Source organism: Rattus rattus, chromosome 7 (assembly GCF_011064425.1).
Source record: "Rattus rattus isolate New Zealand chromosome 7, Rrattus_CSIRO_v1, whole genome shotgun sequence".
Lineage (NCBI taxonomy): Eukaryota > Metazoa > Chordata > Mammalia > Rodentia > Muridae > Rattus > Rattus rattus.
In genome coordinates this window covers 116,724,777-116,743,961 of record NC_046160.1, presented here as the reverse complement: position 1 = coordinate 116,743,961, position 19,185 = coordinate 116,724,777, and the positions used below count along the sequence as shown (strand labels likewise).

Below are 19,185 nucleotides of genomic sequence, written 5' to 3'. Positions count from 1 at the left end.
AGTCTTTTGTGTAGTTAAGGAATTTGTGACTTCTATTTAAAACATGACGTTATGTCCTGAATTAATAACTTAACAGTATATCTAATTATTCCTCTGTTGTAGAACATTTGGGACTTTCAGTTTACTTTTCAATCATATATAAAATATTCTGACAAAAGAGGTTTATAAAAACACAGCTATCCCTCTTCTAAAGTATGTGTTTGGAGAAAAGACTGATTACTGAGAATGCCCAAAAGAATTTTATGATTACTAATGTATATTCTTTAGGAATAAATTTTATCTACGGTCTGAGGTGTATACAGATTTTGGTGAATCGGTCTTCTTGGAAAGAAGATATTATAAACACAGACTTCTAGGTAACCTCCCATCTTGAAGTGACTCCACAGAGAAAGGCCATAAGCCCAGCTCTATGCATTTGCATTGTCACAGAGGCTTCAGAGTACCATAACACTTCTACTTCATCAGTAGGAAATGAGAATTTCTTACCTTTAAAGTTTCATGAGTATTCTGTTTTGTAATTTAAATGTTAGTTAATTCATTCATATTCAGCATAATGTCTGTTTTAGCATGCACTGTTTTTATTGACAAGGGTGGCAGATTTCATTAGCTGTTATTACCGCATAGCAAAATGCTCCAGCTTACAGCTCAAAACAGAATCCTTAATGTGTTTTGTAATTTGGTGATTGCCTTGTTCTTCTCCTTACCTCTGATTGAATCTATCCTCTCCATCTTCTGCAGGATACAAGATGTCTTCACAGTCGTGTCTGATATTTGGAGGGAAATGAGTAGAAGACAGTATTCGAGTTTAAGACTGGTCATAAGATCATCTTTATGAGGTTTCTCCTACATGGTGGTCTTAGAACAATTTAGCTTCTTACTTGGTAGCTCTTGGGCAGCTGTTTCAAGACTCTTTGGGCAGAAGATTCCAGAAGAATTTTAATCCTCTAGATTTGGAAACCCCTGAATCCTTTCTTTGACAACTAACATACTTTTCTTAGTCTCTGTGGCCAATCCAGACACGAAGAAAACCTCAATGAAAAGAGCAAAGAATCAAAGGCCAACTATAACCTAGCACAGGCTGATAATGTTTCCCTAGATGTATACAATTTGTCTAAGTTTCATAAACATTGCGTAAAAGTGACTCCACAGAGAAAGGCCATAAGCCCAGCTCTATGCATTTGCATTGTCACAGAGGCTTCAGAGTACCATAACACTTCTACTTCATCAGTAGGAAATGAGAATTTCTTACCTTTAAAGTTTCATGAGTATTCTGTTTTGTAATTTAAATGTTAGTTAATTCATTCATATTCAGCATAAGGTCTGTTTTAGCATGCACTGTTTTATTGTTAGGGTGGCAGATTTCATTAGCTGTTATTACCGCATAGCAAAATACTCCAAAGCTTACAGCTCAAAACAGAATCCTTAATGTGTTTTGTAATTTGGTGATTGCCTTGTTCTTCTCCTTACCTCTGATTGAATCTATCCTCTCCATCTTCTGCAGGATACAAGATGTCTTCACAGTCGTGTCTGATATTTGGAGGGAAATGAGTAGAAGACAGTATTCAGTTAAGACTGGTCATAAGATCATCTTTATGAGGTTTCTCCTACATGGTGGTCTTAGAACAATTTAGCTTCTTACTTGGTAGCTCTTGGGCAGCTGTTTCAAGACTCTTTGGGCAGAAGATTCAGAAAATTTTAATCCTCTAGATTTGGAAACCCCTGAATCCTTTCTTTGTAACTAACATACTTTTCTTAGTCTCTGTGGCCAATCCAGACACGAAGAAAACCTCAATGAAAAGAGCAAAGAATCAAAGGCCAACTATAACCTAGCACAGGCTGATAATGTTTCCCTAGATGTATACAATTTGTCTAAGTTTCATAACATTGCATAATAGAAGTGGAAGTGAAAAATATGCAAGCAGAATTTTTATATGTTTTCATGAGAATAAGGAAAATAGATTTGGCATCAATTTTTTAACATGTATAAATCTATTATATGCTTTTGAGAAAAAATAAAAATAATTTTTTAATATTAAACTTAAATAATATCACTGGTTTATTGTTATGTTTTACATTGCTTTGTCTTTATTGTGTATTTATGTAGCTTGTCTTTTCTATTAAAATTTAATTAAATTTATTTGGTATGTGATGGGGTGTGTACACATGTACAGTGCACACATGGAAGTCAAATGACAACTTTTGAGTTTTCATCTCATTACGTGAGATTCTGGGATAGAATCCCTATTGTCAGGCCTGAAAGGAATCATTTTTTTTTTGTGCTCTGCCATCTTGTTTTCCAAGGAAATAAAAATAACATCAAATTTTAAAAATGGTCATCATGGGAAAAACAAACAAAACATATATAAAAGTTACTGCTACAGACAATTTTACATATTGCCCTGGGCATTCACTTCCTTCCTTTGCATTTTTCCATGTATTATCAGTTTCTGAGATCCTCTAGTTTTACCCTTCTAAGTTTCTATTGCGGGATTTAAGTTGGAAAAAGACTGAGAAAGTAAAAGTGAGTCACCTGCTATTCCCAGCTTCTGACGTCCTTGAGTGTCAGCAGGAAGCTATGGACCCCAGTGCCCACAGCTCCTAAGTTCTCCTTGCTTCTAGAACTAGTATGTAGCCATTAATGCTTCTCTGTCCAGTGATGCTTCCCTGGCTTAACCTGGTTCCTATAAGCAGAGTCCCTATATCAGTTCAGCCAGGTTGTGTTTCATATTGGCATGAAACACACCCCACCCTTGGCTGTTCCAGAACCTCTTCCAGGCACCTCAGTCTGTGCTTCCAATGCTTTTTTTTGTATTCCTAAGATGTCTTGAGTTAATGCCACAATAAGTAGGCCCAGGAGCTTCTCACCACCTCCTCCCTTTTGTTTCTCAAGCCATGGGATAGTAGCTGCTTTCTGTAATTAATATATCTTGGTTAGCTCACATCCTGTTTTTTTTTTCCTCTTTAAGACTTCTGAATACATCTTAAACTAATACTCTTTGCTTGAAATATCTCATACCATTTCTGTTTTCCTTACCAAACTCTTGACCATATGGTAGGTCCTGTGTTACTGCCAGTCACTTATGGATAGGAGTGGCATATCCATTAAAGAATACACATATTAGTATAGCTGGAACGGCAGAAAGATGATTATATGAGCAAGCCATTTATCAAATACAGTTGAATTATTTTCCATGCCTTTTATGTCATTCTTTATTTATGGGCTCTGTGTACAGAGAACCAATTGTTCTTCTCAGGGAAGCAAACATTCTTAGGCGCACTATTTATTTTTTCTTGTCAATGCCAAATTCAATTTTGTAGGAGTTCAAGTCATAGAAATATGTCTACTGATTATTCTGTCATTGACAGTTATGTGCATGCTCTCACATCAAAAAGTGGGTTATTATTTGGAAAAGACATTTCAGTGAAAACACTTCCATTTTTCTTGATTTGAAAAATAGAAGTAAAATTCCATGACTTGTCCTTTTGAAGCCATGAACTGCTCCAGAATTTCTAGTCTTTAGTATTATCTGTGCAGCTGTGGAGAATGGCAAAAGGTACTGGCTGGTTCCATTGAACAAAGGAATTAGCAAAGAGGAATCTTTGTATTATACCTTAACACTTATATTAATTTCCAGTTCTATGCAATTTATGCTGAGAAAAATATTTAATATCATCAGATGATAGTTTATTGGATAATATCTGGCCATCACATATTATGAATATACTAAGTGATTTAAAATAAAAATGTTTTAGCTAAAGAAGAGACTGTTCAAAATTAGATATTTATGAAAGATAACAATAATTATTTTAATGTTGAACAGATAAAATGGCATACTGTGTTTGAACAAACATATAAAATTAGTTTGTTTTTTAATTTGTATGCCAAATACTGTGGTTCTAATAGATATATTCTCACATTAGAGTTGATCATTATCTTTTTACCATTGTAGAACTACTTATAAGTAATCATTCATATCTTAAGTATGCTTTTTTATTATTAAGTAAGTCTTGTTTTACTTAATTTGAAAGACTGGTCTTAGTGAAGTAGAACTTTGTCCATTGAAGTCAGTTGTGACTGATTTAAAATGCTATTCCATGTGATTACCTTGTAAGCTGACGTCAGGGGCTGGGATTTGATTTGTAAGCTAGGTTAAGAATGTATTATTATAATCTATAGAGTGGGTCTTATGAAAGCAAAAGAACTAGAAAACCAGAAGTTACCAAACACCGAGTCTCAAAATCATTAAAGCAAGAGAGTGCCTGTGGTTTTCTTCCCTGAGCACTTTCAACACAAACATCACATTTAACCCAGAGTTAAGTACCACAAGTTTTAGACACTATATGCATTGTAACTGAACTTCCCATGCATTTATTTTGATGTGATGTTACCTGTGTCATCCTTGATAACCACCTTTTAAGGATTTGCAGATACATACAACTTAGAGGGCATTGACAAATACCACTCTGTCTCAGGGCGAACTAATAAGACCAGGTCACACAGTCACAAACTCATGCATTTGAGTCATTTAAAATGTTATACCATGTCACAATGTATTATAAAAGGGACATATCTGTAGGGGATTTATTGCAGGATTATATGGCAAAATGACTCATGTGGCATTTGTTAGTTATTCATACACTGGGCTCACTGGGCTCACTGGGCTCAAAGGACACGGAGTTATGTTGATGTGCTCTTTGTGATCTGGTGGTAGTTTAGTTCCAACAATCAATATTTTCCATGACATTGAATTAATATGCTTATTTTGAAAGCTAATTTGTAGCTTATAAATTAAGAATTTTGCCTGCTGAAAGTTGCCATAAGCATATTGAATTTAGGGAAATTTTACAGTGCAACTATATTAAACTGTATACATTTAATCTCATTACCACTTATACTTTCAAAATTTATATATAATTTCAAATTGAAAATTGAAATCTCAGAACCAGGGCAGGCCATGGAGTAAATATTGAGTCACTAAGCCATTTACAGTATAGTTAAAACCAGTTCCCTATAAACTTGTGACTTAGTTTATTGTTACTTAGCTCCATTTTTAAAATTAGTTTTATTGGAAAGTGTGGTTTTAGAACTTGTCTTTGTCACCTATAAGAGCCTAGAATGCTCAAATAGCATGAATTTTAAACATTACCCATTCAAGGACAAAACATCAGTCAGCAAGCCTGTTTCCAGGCAGATTATATATCAGAATAATGCTCCTCACATCTACTAACATGTCTGTGACTAGACAAGGACCTACCTGACCTCCAGAGCGGGCAGAAGGAGAACTTCTATCTGTGTTCAAAGGGCAAAGGGGTGGGAATGTTTGCTAAAAGGCATGGGTGACTGTCACAAGTTTAGACACACAAATTATGTGGAGGTTTACATCTTTATGTAATTTTTAAAAATTCTTTAAAAATCTTCCCTAAGGAATCCTCACTAAATTCATTCTTCCTTTTTTTTGTTCAAACACAAAAATTTAAGTTCCTCAAACCAATTATTTGACATTTTTGTTTTTGTCATATGAATTCTCCCAAAGTTTCCACATAGTATTTAAATAATATTCCCAGTGGAATTAGGAATAATAGACTCCTCTTTAATTTTCAGTATGTTTGACTTTTGAGTTTATTACTTTACCAGATTTTTTTTAAATATGATGCTACAGTTTTTATATATGTAGTCTCTCCTGACCACAGCCATAACTTCATGATCTGACTATTGTTGGGTTGATTAAATAATAATTTATTTTAAATTTTAATTACTTTGTATAGCTTACTAAACATTTTTCTGGACCTTTTTTTTTCTGTTGAAGGTTCCCTGGATTCTCTATGATGTCACTGGTGGTAAAATCATTTATATTTTATTGAAAATTTTCACAAAACATCTGAGCCATTCTTTTCGACCTCATATCAATCAGAAATGTTCTTAGCTTATGAGAGTTTATGGAAAGGCCACACAAGGAAAATAAACGATGTGAAATGTCAAAGGTTTTACTGAGCTATAACAGTTGAGTGCTGGGTATGACAGTGCCTGAAGCAACTTGAAAGAAATTCAGGTGTCCCTTCTCCAGGCAATCTCAGGACTGTCTCTAGGAGGGTCTGAGGATTCACTAAACACGTGACCTCTATGTGTGCTGTTGTGATTGTGGACTGGGGACAGGAGCATTAGTTAGCCTTTGGCTCTACTGCTGTTCTTTCTCAGCAGTATGATGTTGGGTAAGACTTGGTCCTTGTTTGCTACACTTTCCCCAACTAGAGAATATTTACAGCAATGTCTCTAATTAGTCCCACAGAGTTGGTGGTGAAAGTAGGAGTTAGGGCTGTAGAGATGGGTCAGCCATTAAAGGCTAGGCTCACAACCCAAAAATATAAGAGAGTAAGAGTTAATACAAATGACAGACAACTGCACCCAACCCTTTCCAGCAGAGCTGCTATGAGCTGCTATGAGCTGCTGCAGATTGGAAGTAACATGATTTAGACAGCTTCCTCCTTAGTTCTTTTGGATTTCTTTTATTTACTGTCTAGTCTTCATTATCTTATTTTACTAAAGATGCTTTAAAATGCTGAAGGTTTTGGTTTTTACTTTATCCTCTACTTTCATCCTATGCCCTTTACATAAAGATGGACTCCTTTCATATTTCTTCATAAAGTCTGCCTGGAAAAACTCTCTGCTTTCTTCTGAGAATTTTGTAAGAACTTAGCTAGGATAATCCAGCTTTGTTGAGGGGCCTTTCTTAATTCTGTCTCCTTTTTCATGGTTTCATGCCACTTTCACTCAGCTTATGTCTCCTTCATTGAATTTAATTTGAGGTGTTTCTTTTGGATATGGTTCAAATGCTGGAAGCTATATATTTGAAAATAACACTTGTAATGTCCTTTAAAGTTACTAATGGATATTTCCCTGGGATATTTATAGAAATGCAATGAGTGACTTACTTCTGTTCTTACAATAACAAATGGTAAGACTTTGCTCAAAAATTCGTTTCTTCATGATTCAGAGTTAGCCTTTTCTATTTCTTAATACTAATTCTAATTAATGATTTTTCAAAATCTTGACAGGTTGAAGAATGATGTGGGTTGTATATTTCAAAGTAGGGAGGACAATGTCTACTGATCATATTTGAAAGGCTTCCCCCCGATGAGCTTCATACTGAAGATTGATGGCATTCTGGTCCCAAGACTAATATCTAAATGTGCAACAAACATATTGCATCAAAATTTAATAAAGATTGGACATCATTATTAATGTTCATCATCATAGGAAGAGAATAAGAAAGAAGGTGAAATATTAGTTAAGATACTTAATTTTGTTTGACAAGTTTCCTTTGATTGACCTTGGTAGTTATTCACAAAGTAATTTGTTGCCTTAGGAAAGAAAGCAATGCTATTTTCTCAAAATTTAATCAATATTTCTGGAACCACATTCCATATGGAAAGTATTTTTTTTTGTTAAGAGAAAGCATGTTGATGAACCTGTAAAAATATTGTGCTGTAAGCCACAGATGTCTCCTATGCCTCAAACATCTCTAATGTGTGAGGAACAGGTCTATTTTCCCCTCTGTGCTAATTATTCTTACAAACAGTTATTTGAGGAAGGGCATGGGCAGAATTATACAGACAGATTGCCATAAACTAGGCAGATTGAGTTAGAAGCTTATAAGTACTTTCTGCTTGTTACTATCATATCTTTTGAAACAAAGTAAGTGTCATGGTCTTTAAGAGTAGAAAAAGAAAAATGGTGGCTGCAGAGATGGCTCCATGGGTAAGAGCACTGGCTGCTCTTCCAGAGGACCCAGGTTCAATTCCTAGCACCCATATGTGAGCTCACAACTGTAACTCCAATTCCAGGGAATCTGACACCCTCACACATACACACATGAGCAGTAAGGACACAGTGTTCATAAAATAAAAATAAATGTAATAAAAGGAAATAAAAATAAAAAGAAAGATGTGATAAGTGTACTGAGAAGTAGAAGTAAAAAGTGCTTCAGAGAGTGAGGACATGACTATGTGGAAAGATGTGAAGTTTGATATGCTCTTCCTAGAGCATAATGAAAGATAATGGCCTCAAAGATGTAGTCAGTTTTAGCATTAGGTAAAGGGCTACATCCTGTCAAATTCTTTTTTAAAAAAACTAGATCAATATACTAGAGCAAAAGTGAGTTTGAGATTTAAAAGCAAATGTGTACAGTGCTGGATGATAAAATCAAAGCTGGGATGGGTGCAAATGAGGACAGTTGGGGGATAGAAAGTGGTGCTGGAAGTTGGAACCAAGTATTTAAAGCCTCAGTCTTGAGTAATTGTTGGCACTGGAATATTACATGGAGTCAGAGTTAGTGTGAGGATGAAGGAAGGCTAAAAAGAAGTCACAGAGAATTTCTCCTTTGCATGAATTTTATAGTCATTTATTACTCCAAGACAAATTATCAACTTAGATGCTTGAAATGAACAACCACTTGTTAGTTCACTGTTCTATACAGCAAGTCTAGCACAATTAGGTGGATCCTCTCTCTCAAAGGTATTTTGAAAATTAGATAAATTATCCCTTGGACTAAATTCTCCTGAGAGTTTTGATCCAAAAAATTCTGTACAGCACAGACTTAGTTTGAAGAAATCAAGGGATGATCGAAATAGTTGTGTTTTTTTTTGATGTTTAGCTTTTTGAGTTATTTGTATGTTCTAGATATTAATTTGTTGCTGTAAAATTTTTATATATATATATATATATATATATATATATATATATATATATATATATATATATATATAAAAAGACTTTCACACCACAAGGTCTGGCACTGTAGTGCCCCAAGATATCTGATAGACATCTTAATCTCAGTTAGCAACGTGTCTCACCCACTCTTTTCCACCCCATATCACACTGCCGATGGCAGCAATCTCTCTACCCATCTAGTTCCCAAGGAAGGTTGCCACCATGCCAGAAATACATATCCCAATTCTGTGGTGGTCTAGTGTCACCAGACGCCACATACCCTCTTGAACTTAAATCACTATATGAAAGAACAAACACAATAACCTCTGATCCAATTGATAATATATAATTGCCCACCTAAACATACAAAGCCCTGTACACATCCATCCCTTAAGAATATTCATAACAACCTTTAAATATGCAGAGAGGAATCTTAACATCTGTCTCCATGTTCTCTCCACTGCTTCTCCTGCTTCCTCCAGTCTCCTCCTCTCTCTAAAACTTTTCTCCCACCCATCCTTCCTTCTTATCCAATGACAGGCCTCATTCTATCTTGTACCTGCCTTCACCTGTATGACATCCTACACTGATTCTCTGTTAAATAGTGTAGGGAAATTTTTCTCCATTCTGTAGTCTGCCTCTTTACTTGATTGAGCTGGATGACATAATGGTTGCAATCATGTCAGCATAGAGCCTTGGAAAAAAGGCGGAAGAGAAACCAAAGGCATGAGGGAAATGGGGCACTAGTTGGGAGGAACAATGGCTTCATCATGGATGTGGGAGAGTAATGTGATTGTACATGTGTGCAGGGTATACAAGTGAAACACTCAGAAACAAAAGAAAGAGCATTAACCACTTATAGGCAAGGGCCACACACAGTTCCTCCTCGATTCTGATGCCAGCCAGAGAACTTCCTGCTTTTTAGTGACTCACTTGAGTTACGTATGTCCCATAACTATTTGCATTTGCCACACAATGTAACATAGTCATGCATTTGCATTTTCTCAGAACAAAGATGAACTCTCAGTCAAGGAAAGACATCAGAGAGTGGTGAAAGTCACTGGGATAGGAGCATCTTAGAACTCGGTCTCCTACACTAGTCCCATCATGCTAAAGTATTTTTCTCCAGTGTAGAGGAGCTGACCACTTCACCAAATACAAGCTTTATAATGGCTCTGTGCAAATCGTTTCCTAGATTCATATCATTTTGTTTTACAGTTGTTCTCTTTTGTGGGTATTTTTAGTTGTTAATGGAGGTTCCCCCATGAATTTATTGTTACTTGATTCATGAGTATATATTTATTTTATATTTGGCTGCCCAGACTTCTCATTAATTCTAATAATGCCATCTACTCCCTTGCCATTGTTGGAAGCATCATCGCAGTTTTATAGATAATTTTTCTCTTTCCAAATGCTCATATTTTAATTTCCCTTTCCTGTTCACTGCCTTGGTTATAGAATCTACTGTGATAGAAAGCAACAGCAACATGATTTCCTTAACTTGTGCCTCTAGACTCAGAGCTTTTTAACACTTTCATAACTGTGAGTGCAGAACAGGCTTGAGACAGGTAGTGGATATTAGAGAAATATCCAGTCATGTTCTCAGGTCGTTGACATATTTTGTAGCATGTAAAGAATAGACTTTTAGAAAATGATTTTCAAAAGGGAGTGAAAGAGAAATTTTCACCTATTAAATTAATTCTATTGCTATTAATATGCTATAAAAATGGGAGCTGGCTGAATCATCACATATCACTCACCTAATGCGTTTTATGGATCTCATTTGTTTATACTTTGTGGATAATATTTAACCTTATATTTATTTCAGTTCCACTGTAATTGTGCATTTAACAGTTATTAAGAAGAACAATAATTATTTATGATATGGAGTATTTACATAAGGCTTTATAAATAAAACTTGCTGTAACCGGTTGGGGATTTAGCTCAGTGGTAGAGCGCTTGCCTAGGAAGCACAAGGCCCTGGGTTCGGTCCCCAGCTCCGAAAAAAAAAAGAACCAAAAAAAAAAAAAACTTGCTGTAACCATAGTTTATTCAACTATAAATCTAGTGAATTACAGAAAAGTTCACAGCACAATAAGGGTGAGCACAGAGTTTATCAAACATTGACATAAGTTTAATCAATCTTGACTATGTGTTTCTAAAATAAAGTTAGCATATAGGCCAATCATAATATACCTCTTCAGTAGGAACAGGTTCTTACATTCATTTCTGGTTTTAGAGTAGTAAGAAATATTTAGACATTAATATTTTTTATAATCTCAGTAATTTAAATGTATCAAAGAATAAAAATAGGAAGCATTTAGAAATCTAAAGTACAGAACAAAAGAGGATATTAATTTTTTCTTAATGAAGTAAAAGAAATAGATGAATAAAAGCAAGTAAACAGACAAAAACTTGTGGTAAAAATAAGTAAAAGTCCATGATTTTAAAGATGATAAGAATAGTAGAACTCAATTATCTAAACACAGCCGCTCTTAGCCACTGTGACTTATTAGGGATCTGAGCATTGTCTGCTAATGGTAGGGTAGATAACAGCCAGTCATATAATTAAAATAAGATAATGCTTAATAAATATCTTACATACTTTAGGATACAATCTATTTAAGATACCATTATTCACATACACACACACACACACACACACACACACACAAAGAAAGAAATGAAGGAAGGAAGAAACATGAAAGAAAGAGGGAAATAAGAAAGGAAGGAAGGAAGGAAGAAAGAAGGAAGGAAGGAAGAAAGAAACAAAGAAAGAATGGATTAGCACAGTGACAATACCGAATGCTGAAATCAATTGCCTGGGTTCTTTTTGTTTTCTCTTCTTTTTTTCAGAGTAGATGAACCATAAGAATGAAAGTACACAAAATGATGAAGTGTGACAATCCAAACAAGATTGGTATGTTAGTGTCAGTATAAATATAAATATAAATTGCTTTAAGTTCGTGTCAGAGAAAAAGAGGACTAGAACGAAATAAGACTCTTCCCACCACTATTGCATAAAGGGCACATCTTTCTATGCAGCTCAGTACTGCAGCGTCAGGGCTCACAGTTGGATGTGATCATTGATGGCTTTTCTCCCACAATATGGTCAGTCATGATCACACAGCCTCTCTGCCTGCCTGATTGATGCCTGAAAAAAAAAAGCAAGAAATAGGGGTGGGAGGATGAGAGTCAGTGCAAGTGGGAGGGAAGAGAGATGGCAGTCGATGGAAATGATCACAGTGCATTGTATACAGTTATGATACTGCCAAAAATAAGATAGCAATTTCAAAATCATGATACAAATTTATTCTACCTCTTAACAGAAACAGAAATCACACAAACATAAACCAACTAGTGAGTGCTAGTGAATAGCATACTTTACAAACCTGTATTAGATATTAAAGATACCAATCGACAGGACTGTCCTACTATATGCTAATAATTGGTTGTTCAATTTTGGATATTCTGTTTGTATTTTTCTAATGTTTAAAGCATTTTGTATTAAAATAATGAAATATTCACAGTGAGTTACAAAGATAGCAGATGTCTCATCCAGCCTTTTATGGTATGATGTAAGAATGACTACATAATATCCAAACCAGGAAGTTGGTATTGATATAACAGGGGGACATGGCCGCTGTCACTGTAGCCTATGCACAGATTTGTGTAAGTACCAAGACCCAAAACATCATCACAGAACTCTTCTTAAATCTAGCCTATTACAGCTCCATCTGCTTCTTTTCCCTCCAGCTCCCTTATCCCCTGACAATCATCAATTCATTATTTAGAGTATGCTCTGTGGAATAAATCACAATGTGTATCCTTGAACATATAGCTTGCTTGAGTATAACTCAAGATATATACAAGTTGTACTTTACTGCTCAGTAATAGTCCATTGTAATTTTATCATTTATTCACAAAATAAATGTTTTGGTTATTTCCGGGTTTGAGTTAGCTATTAAAAACAAACCTGGTATAACAATTGTGCCAAGGTTTTTACATGAAGATAAATTTTCATTTGTCTTGAATAAATGTCTAGGAATATTGGCATTGGGCTATATAGCAGGTATATATTTAGCGTTCTAAAGGAAATTTAATGGATTATTAATTCATAAAAGAGAATTATATTGCCTACATTTGGAAAGTAATAAATAAAAATCATAGTGGCTCCAGCTTGGGATTTGGAAATAAGTGGACATTGTATTAAATCTGCACTACCATTCTTAATCATGTGATTTGGCAAATTACTTTAATCCCACTATAATTCTATGCTGTTTTATTTCAAATGGGTTTCTATAACTCTTCTTTTTAAATTTAACTTGTATTTCTCCAGTTCTATTAAAGTATAATTGTCAAATATTCTTCACACTTAAATCTTTATAATCTATTTTCATATATGAATGCACGATGAAATGAAGTCATGATCTTTTATACAATATGGCAATACTCCCCATATAACTAGAAGTGAAAAATATAAATCTTGGTCTAAAAAAGACACCAGACCTTTATAATTTTCTTGTTCATTGTTTACCATATTTAGCATTTGATTTTTTTCTAAAAAAAAAATGAACCATGGCATGCACGACCCTCTGCCCTAAATGAATAAATAGAACATTTATTCTATTCTGTGGATTTTACAGCCATTGTGGTTTGAATGAGATGTTCCCCGTAGTCTGGGGCATTTGAATACTTGGTCCCCAGTTGGCAGTGCTGTCTGGGGAGGTTTAGGAAGTTTAGTCTTGCTAGAGGAAGCACATCCCTGGGGGTGAGCCTTAGGATTAAAAGACCTGCTGCCAATGCTAACTTGCTCTCTTTGCTTTGTGGTTAAGGCTCAAGATGAGAGCTCTCAGCATTCTGTTCCAGATGCCATGCCTTTTGTTTGGTGCCAACCCTCCCTTTCAGGACAGACTCTTACTGCCTTGGATTCATAAACCCAAATAAACTCTTCTGTAAGATGTTTTGTTCAAGGTGTCTTATTGAAGCAACAGAAAAGTAACTAATACAGAAGTTGTGGTTGATTGTTCACCAAAGAATGTGAACATTAATTCACATATGGAGATATACAGTATAATTTATTTTAACTTTATTTTGGAACTCAAATATCCTGCTTTAGCCTCCTCAGGGCTGGGACCAGAAGCATCCATCAGTGTGTCTAGCCATATACATTCCTTTAAGGCATGATTTATATTTTTTATGAAAATATTTCATATAAATAAATGAGAAAGCAGCATTTGGAATAATATGAGTTAAATGTAAAAAGTGTATTTTGGGAGGATGAGAATTTTATTGTTGTACTTTTCTGTATTAAACACATTTGCATGCACATCATGATTATATATGAGACCAGATTATAATACATATCTTGCTTTTATTTCATTTTATTGTTTTTAATTATGGGTATTCATATATGTATGCTATATGTATGTATGTAGGTATGTGTGCATGTATGTATATATGTATGTCTGGATGTACCTATCTCCACCAGACTGTAGATGCCAGCAAAGGCCAAAGGTGTTTAATCCTCTGGAGCCAGTATTAGAGGTAATTGTGAACTTCCTAACATAGGTAATGAGAATAAAACTCTCTGAAGGAGCTTTACATCTCTCCAAACTATAGATCTTGCTTTTGGACAAAAATAATATTTTTTAGTAATTTCTTATATCACTATTTATTTGCTAACCTTGTTTTTGTTGATGATATAAAAATTACATAACCTTCTAAAATGTCTTTCTCCCACATGAGTTCTAGCAGGTAGTTTCACTGTCTTTTTTTTTTATTATTATTATTAACTTGAGTATTTCTTATTTACATTTCGAATGTTATTCCCTTTCCCGGTTTCTGGGTCAATATCCACCTAACCCCTCTCCCTCCCCTTCTATATGAGTGTTCCCCTCCCCATTCTCCCCCCATTACCGCCCTCCCCCCAACAATCACGTTCACTGGGGGTTCAGTCTTAGCAGTACCAAGGGCTTCCCCTTCCACTGGTGCCCTTACTAGGATATTCATTGCTACCTATGAGGTTGGAACCCAGGGTCAGTCCATGTATAGTCTTTGGGTACTGGCTTAGTCCCTGGAAGCTCTGCTTGGTTGGCATTGTTGTTCATATGGGGTCTCGAGCCCCTTCAAGCTCTTCCAGTTCTTTCTCTGATTCCTTCAACAGGGTCCCGTTCTCAGTTCAGTGGTTTGCTGCTGGCATTCACTGTATTCTGACTGTGTCTCTCAGGAGAGATCTACATCAGGTTCCTGTCAGCCTGCACTTCTTTGCTTCATCCATCTTGTCTAATTGGGTGGCTGTATATGTATGGGCCACATGTGGGGCAGGCTCTGAAGGGGTGTTCCTTCTGCCTCTGTTTTAATCTTTGCCTCCGTATTCCTGCCAAGGGTATTCTTGTTCCCCTTTTAAAGAAGGAGAGTTTCACTGTCTTTTAACTTAAAATATTTGGAATGATTTCCTTATATTTCTTCCTTGAAGTGAGCTCTGTTCATTTTAGATAGGAGAGGCCTCACCATGATTATTACAGATCTAGCTCTCTGGCAAGTCCCGTTTAATAGTCTTCTATCTTTTGACATACATTGCAAGTGTGCATTATTTACTTTGAACCGTTCCATCAAGATTGCTAAGAGCTTACTTCGTGAGTCCTGGCAAGCATTAGGATCCGAAGCTGACTCAGGCACTCCCTGCTTGCAGAAGTCACAGTGCCGTGCTCAGCCTGTGCTGCTCTTTCCTTCACCTGATCACATGTCCACTCCTCCAATTCCTTGAGTTTCTAAAATCCGCCTGTTATTACAAGGGGGTAATTATCCATTTTACACATGTTCAGGTGACACAATTACTCTTCAAAAAATAATAGAGTTCATTTAGCCCCACATTCAGGGCTATTTTTTTTTTCAACTAAACCAAAAGTGCTCATCTCAGCTGTCCTTGTCAGTCTAAAGCAAGCTAACAGCAGCGTCTCTTGTATGACCTGAATGATGCCATGGGCTAGGATGGCGTGTAGCTAGGATGAATCAGATCGCCTGTGTGTCAGAGGCCTGTGAAATGAGTAATGGTGGGTAAATATGAGTAGCTAATCTCAGTCTTTATCACCAATTTACTTTGGTGCTGAACTATAAAATTCCACCTGAACCACAAGAAATAATTTTACCTAACTATTTTTGTGAACTAAGGTTTTATGAAAAAACACACACTTTATATTTCTGTCTAGATTTCATATTTCTAAGTCTGAGAGAAAACAAGGGGATACTGGATCTCAAAATACCATTCTTAAGGACAAAGTAATTGTCTCTAAAGCTTAGAGCAGAAATCATGTGCATCTTGGCGGATGCTCATGTCATACAGGAATCAAGATTCTCCTTTACAATATTTAAATGCTATGTCTATAACATGCTCCCAATAGGTCTCTTGGCCAGCGAACTATTGTCTTGAAAGAATATCCATTTGAACTGCCATTTATTTTATATACCCAGCAATGTGCTTATGTAAGACAAAACAAATAAAACAGCCATATTCTCAGCACCTCATATTATGATTTAGTGCTCTTATTATTCTTTGTGTAACAGGACCTCCACGGATGTGTGTGTGTGTGTGTGTGTGTGTGTGTGTGTGTGTGTGTGTGTGTGTGTGAGAGAGAGAGAGAGAGAGAGAGAGAGAGAGAGAGACAGAGAGAGACAGAGAGACAGAGAGAGAGAGAGAGAGACAGAGAGAGTGTGTGTGTGACCGTGTGTGTGTGTGTGTGTGTGGTTTTTTAGCCTTCTGTAAATTTTTAAGCTCCAAATTTGATTTTCATGCAGAGGAATGGTTGAGAGTCACTGTTTTATACAATGGTGTCCAGAGAGGCCAGGGAGGAAACAAGAATGGTGTAGAACCTTAGCACTGCCTTCTAGAAAGACCCTGAGCAGGCACCAGGTGGTGCTGTGCACAAAACTCTAGCCATTCCTCCAGTAGCCTCTGATGGTGCCTGACTACCAGCTCCACAGAATAGCAAAGGATCTCAGCAGAGAACAATGTTCCTTTGCCTTGAAGTGAAAACTGTATGGACAGATGGATGCTCCCGCTTACAAAAGCTCATAATGGCTTTGGGCTGCTTAGTAACTTCAAGTTTTAAGTTGATTTTATGAAAGAGAAATATTGAAGGATGATTATGATGATTGAGTTCTGAGGATTTCTTTTGCATTTGCTTTTCCATTTCTCTTATAAATATATTTAATTTAGTTGTAATTTATACACTTGTATATTTTAAAATACATTATGTTTAACAGTGGGTATACACAAAATTTTGATCTGAGAGTATGTTTCTGTGGCTTCTGGGACTCATGATTAATTTCATACATTAACAATGGAGCAAGAATAGGCTGAAAGCCATTAAATTTTATTATAAAAGTACTGATAAATTCTAATTATAACAATATTTTAAATTACCCTTTCCAAGGAGATGCAAGAGCTGCAGTCAGACTGAACAATAGATTGAACAATCTACACAGTGTTTCTCCTTATTTCTACTTTCTAGTGTTTTTTCACAACAGTAGGGATAGGACTCTGAGCCTTTATCATGTCAGTAAGCACTTTACCTCTGAGCTTCATGTTCAGGCTCTTACTTTCCAATGCTCTTTAAATACAATGTTTCTAACCTCTTATCATTCTTGTTTAAAACCATCACAGTTAAGGCCAGGTATGGTGGTACTTACCTGAAATTCTAAGACTTGGGTGACAGAGGCAGGAGTACTAGGAGTTAAAGGTCATCCTTTTCTACATAGCAAATTTCAGACCTGCCTGGATTGCAGGACTCCAAACACAAAACACACAATTAGAATTGGCATAGATGTGCTAAAAATAAAAAGAAAATCATTTTAAGCAGTGCCTGGGTTTTTTTATTGAAACTTCATAATATTTAATTTTTATTTCAAAATTTTAAGTTGCAATTTAAAGTATTTTATCTTTCTTTTCTATATGAGAAAATTGGTGCTGAGGCTAGCAAACTCATTCATTTTTGACTCAAAATTATACCTTTATTTTATTTTATTTTTATTGGTTATCTTATGCATTTACATTTAAGATTATACCTTTAATTACAATGGCAATGTTCCTTCTACTTCAGTCATATATATAACCTCCGTTGTCCTAAGTCCAGGCCATCTTTTTGGCAGAAATAGTGGCAGTAGATGGTAAACCTGTATGTGAATATGGAGAAGAGATAATATAGAGTTCCAAGACATTACTAATTGGCAAGTGTTTCTGTTTCTCAGTGAAGTAGGGAAGGAGAGAGGGAGGGAGGGAGGACGGATTCTCAAGCCACCTCTGTCAGAAGCCACTGCGGAGCCAACCACTTCTCCAAGTTCTTTTTAACTTTTCCCCCTAAATAATTCAGAGAAGCAGAAGAAAAGAAGATGGATCCTCTAACCTAGCTACTTTAATGTAACATTTGGTTTAATCCCTTAGGTAACCTGTCAAAAACTATGAAATCATTAAAAAAATAATAAAAATAGTGGTCTGTCTTTCTACAGACAATACACAGAGACTGTAACAGTTTATTGCTTCACAAATGTGTATGCAAAGATCTGAAACTGGAGAATTCTGACTCCAAATCCTTTGTGATTTTTCAAAATGGATTATTTGGGTGTCAAAACAGAACAGCAAAAACATTGCTCACGGACAACCAGGAAGGGCTTGTGATTTACTGGCACGGATGTTTTGAAGCAAATAAGAAAACAAACTCTGACGCAGGTTCAGTTCCTTGGAATTTGAGGGCCTGAAGCTTCATTAGTTACATTGTAAATCTCACTTCGGGTTCAGCCCTTTTGAGACAGGAGTTGATCTGTGTACCTTTAGAAAAACACAACCCAGAATATTTCTCTTGAGTGGCATGTGTTGGGGTGGGGTGCAGTAGAAAGGAGTCATGTCTTAAGACCAACAATTATGTCAACTCAAGCAGCATCTCAGCTCGCCCAGTTCTGGACTAATTCATTCCCAAGAGGTTGTTAGAAATACCCAATACTTAAAGGTAGTCTTGAGCAATAGGGTGTTGGAAGTGTCCTATGTTAATGGTAGCAAACTATTAACAACTTTCCACAGTGGCTAACTCTGCAGCCTATTTCCTAGGATGGTATATAAATATAGAGACACCGTCTGTTCAAGTTTGTGATTGAGTATCTAACTTTTACATTCTTGGAAGAAAGCTGCTCAGGACATACGAATCAGAATTTCTCTGTTTAATCTGAACCCTGTCAACAGAAATTCAGGTGAGAAATGCTGTGCCCTCTGGGGCTCACTAGGTAGGCGCATTGCATTTCTTCTCATTTTGGGACTGATTGTGTGCATACCTTGAATTGGAGGCAGAGAGCTGTTTACCCTACAGAACTGGCCCTGGGTAAGATGATGGCATTGGCATGTATCAAGAGAGTTCGGGGAAGTGGTTATGGTGTTGACATAGCTGTGAGGAGCTGTTGTCAGTAGATGATGCTTCTAACTCCTCTTC

At 36.0% G+C, this 19,185-nt stretch overlaps 1 protein-coding gene across 1 annotated transcript in view; it reads left to right on the top strand.

Annotated features, from left to right (window-relative positions):
* Window positions 1-7,256: 7,256 nt before the first annotated feature.
* Macc1 (MET transcriptional regulator MACC1) overlaps window positions 7,257-19,185 on the top strand; it is a 43,119-nt gene continuing 31,190 nt past the window's right edge. Inside the window, exons 1-2 of the mRNA XM_032908871.1 lie at window positions 7,257-7,274; window positions 11,564-11,627. Of these exons, the coding sequence (XP_032764762.1) occupies window positions 11,582-11,627 (46 nt within the window). The 5' untranslated portion in view covers window positions 7,257-7,274; window positions 11,564-11,581. The remainder of the gene's footprint in view (window positions 7,275-11,563; window positions 11,628-19,185) is intronic.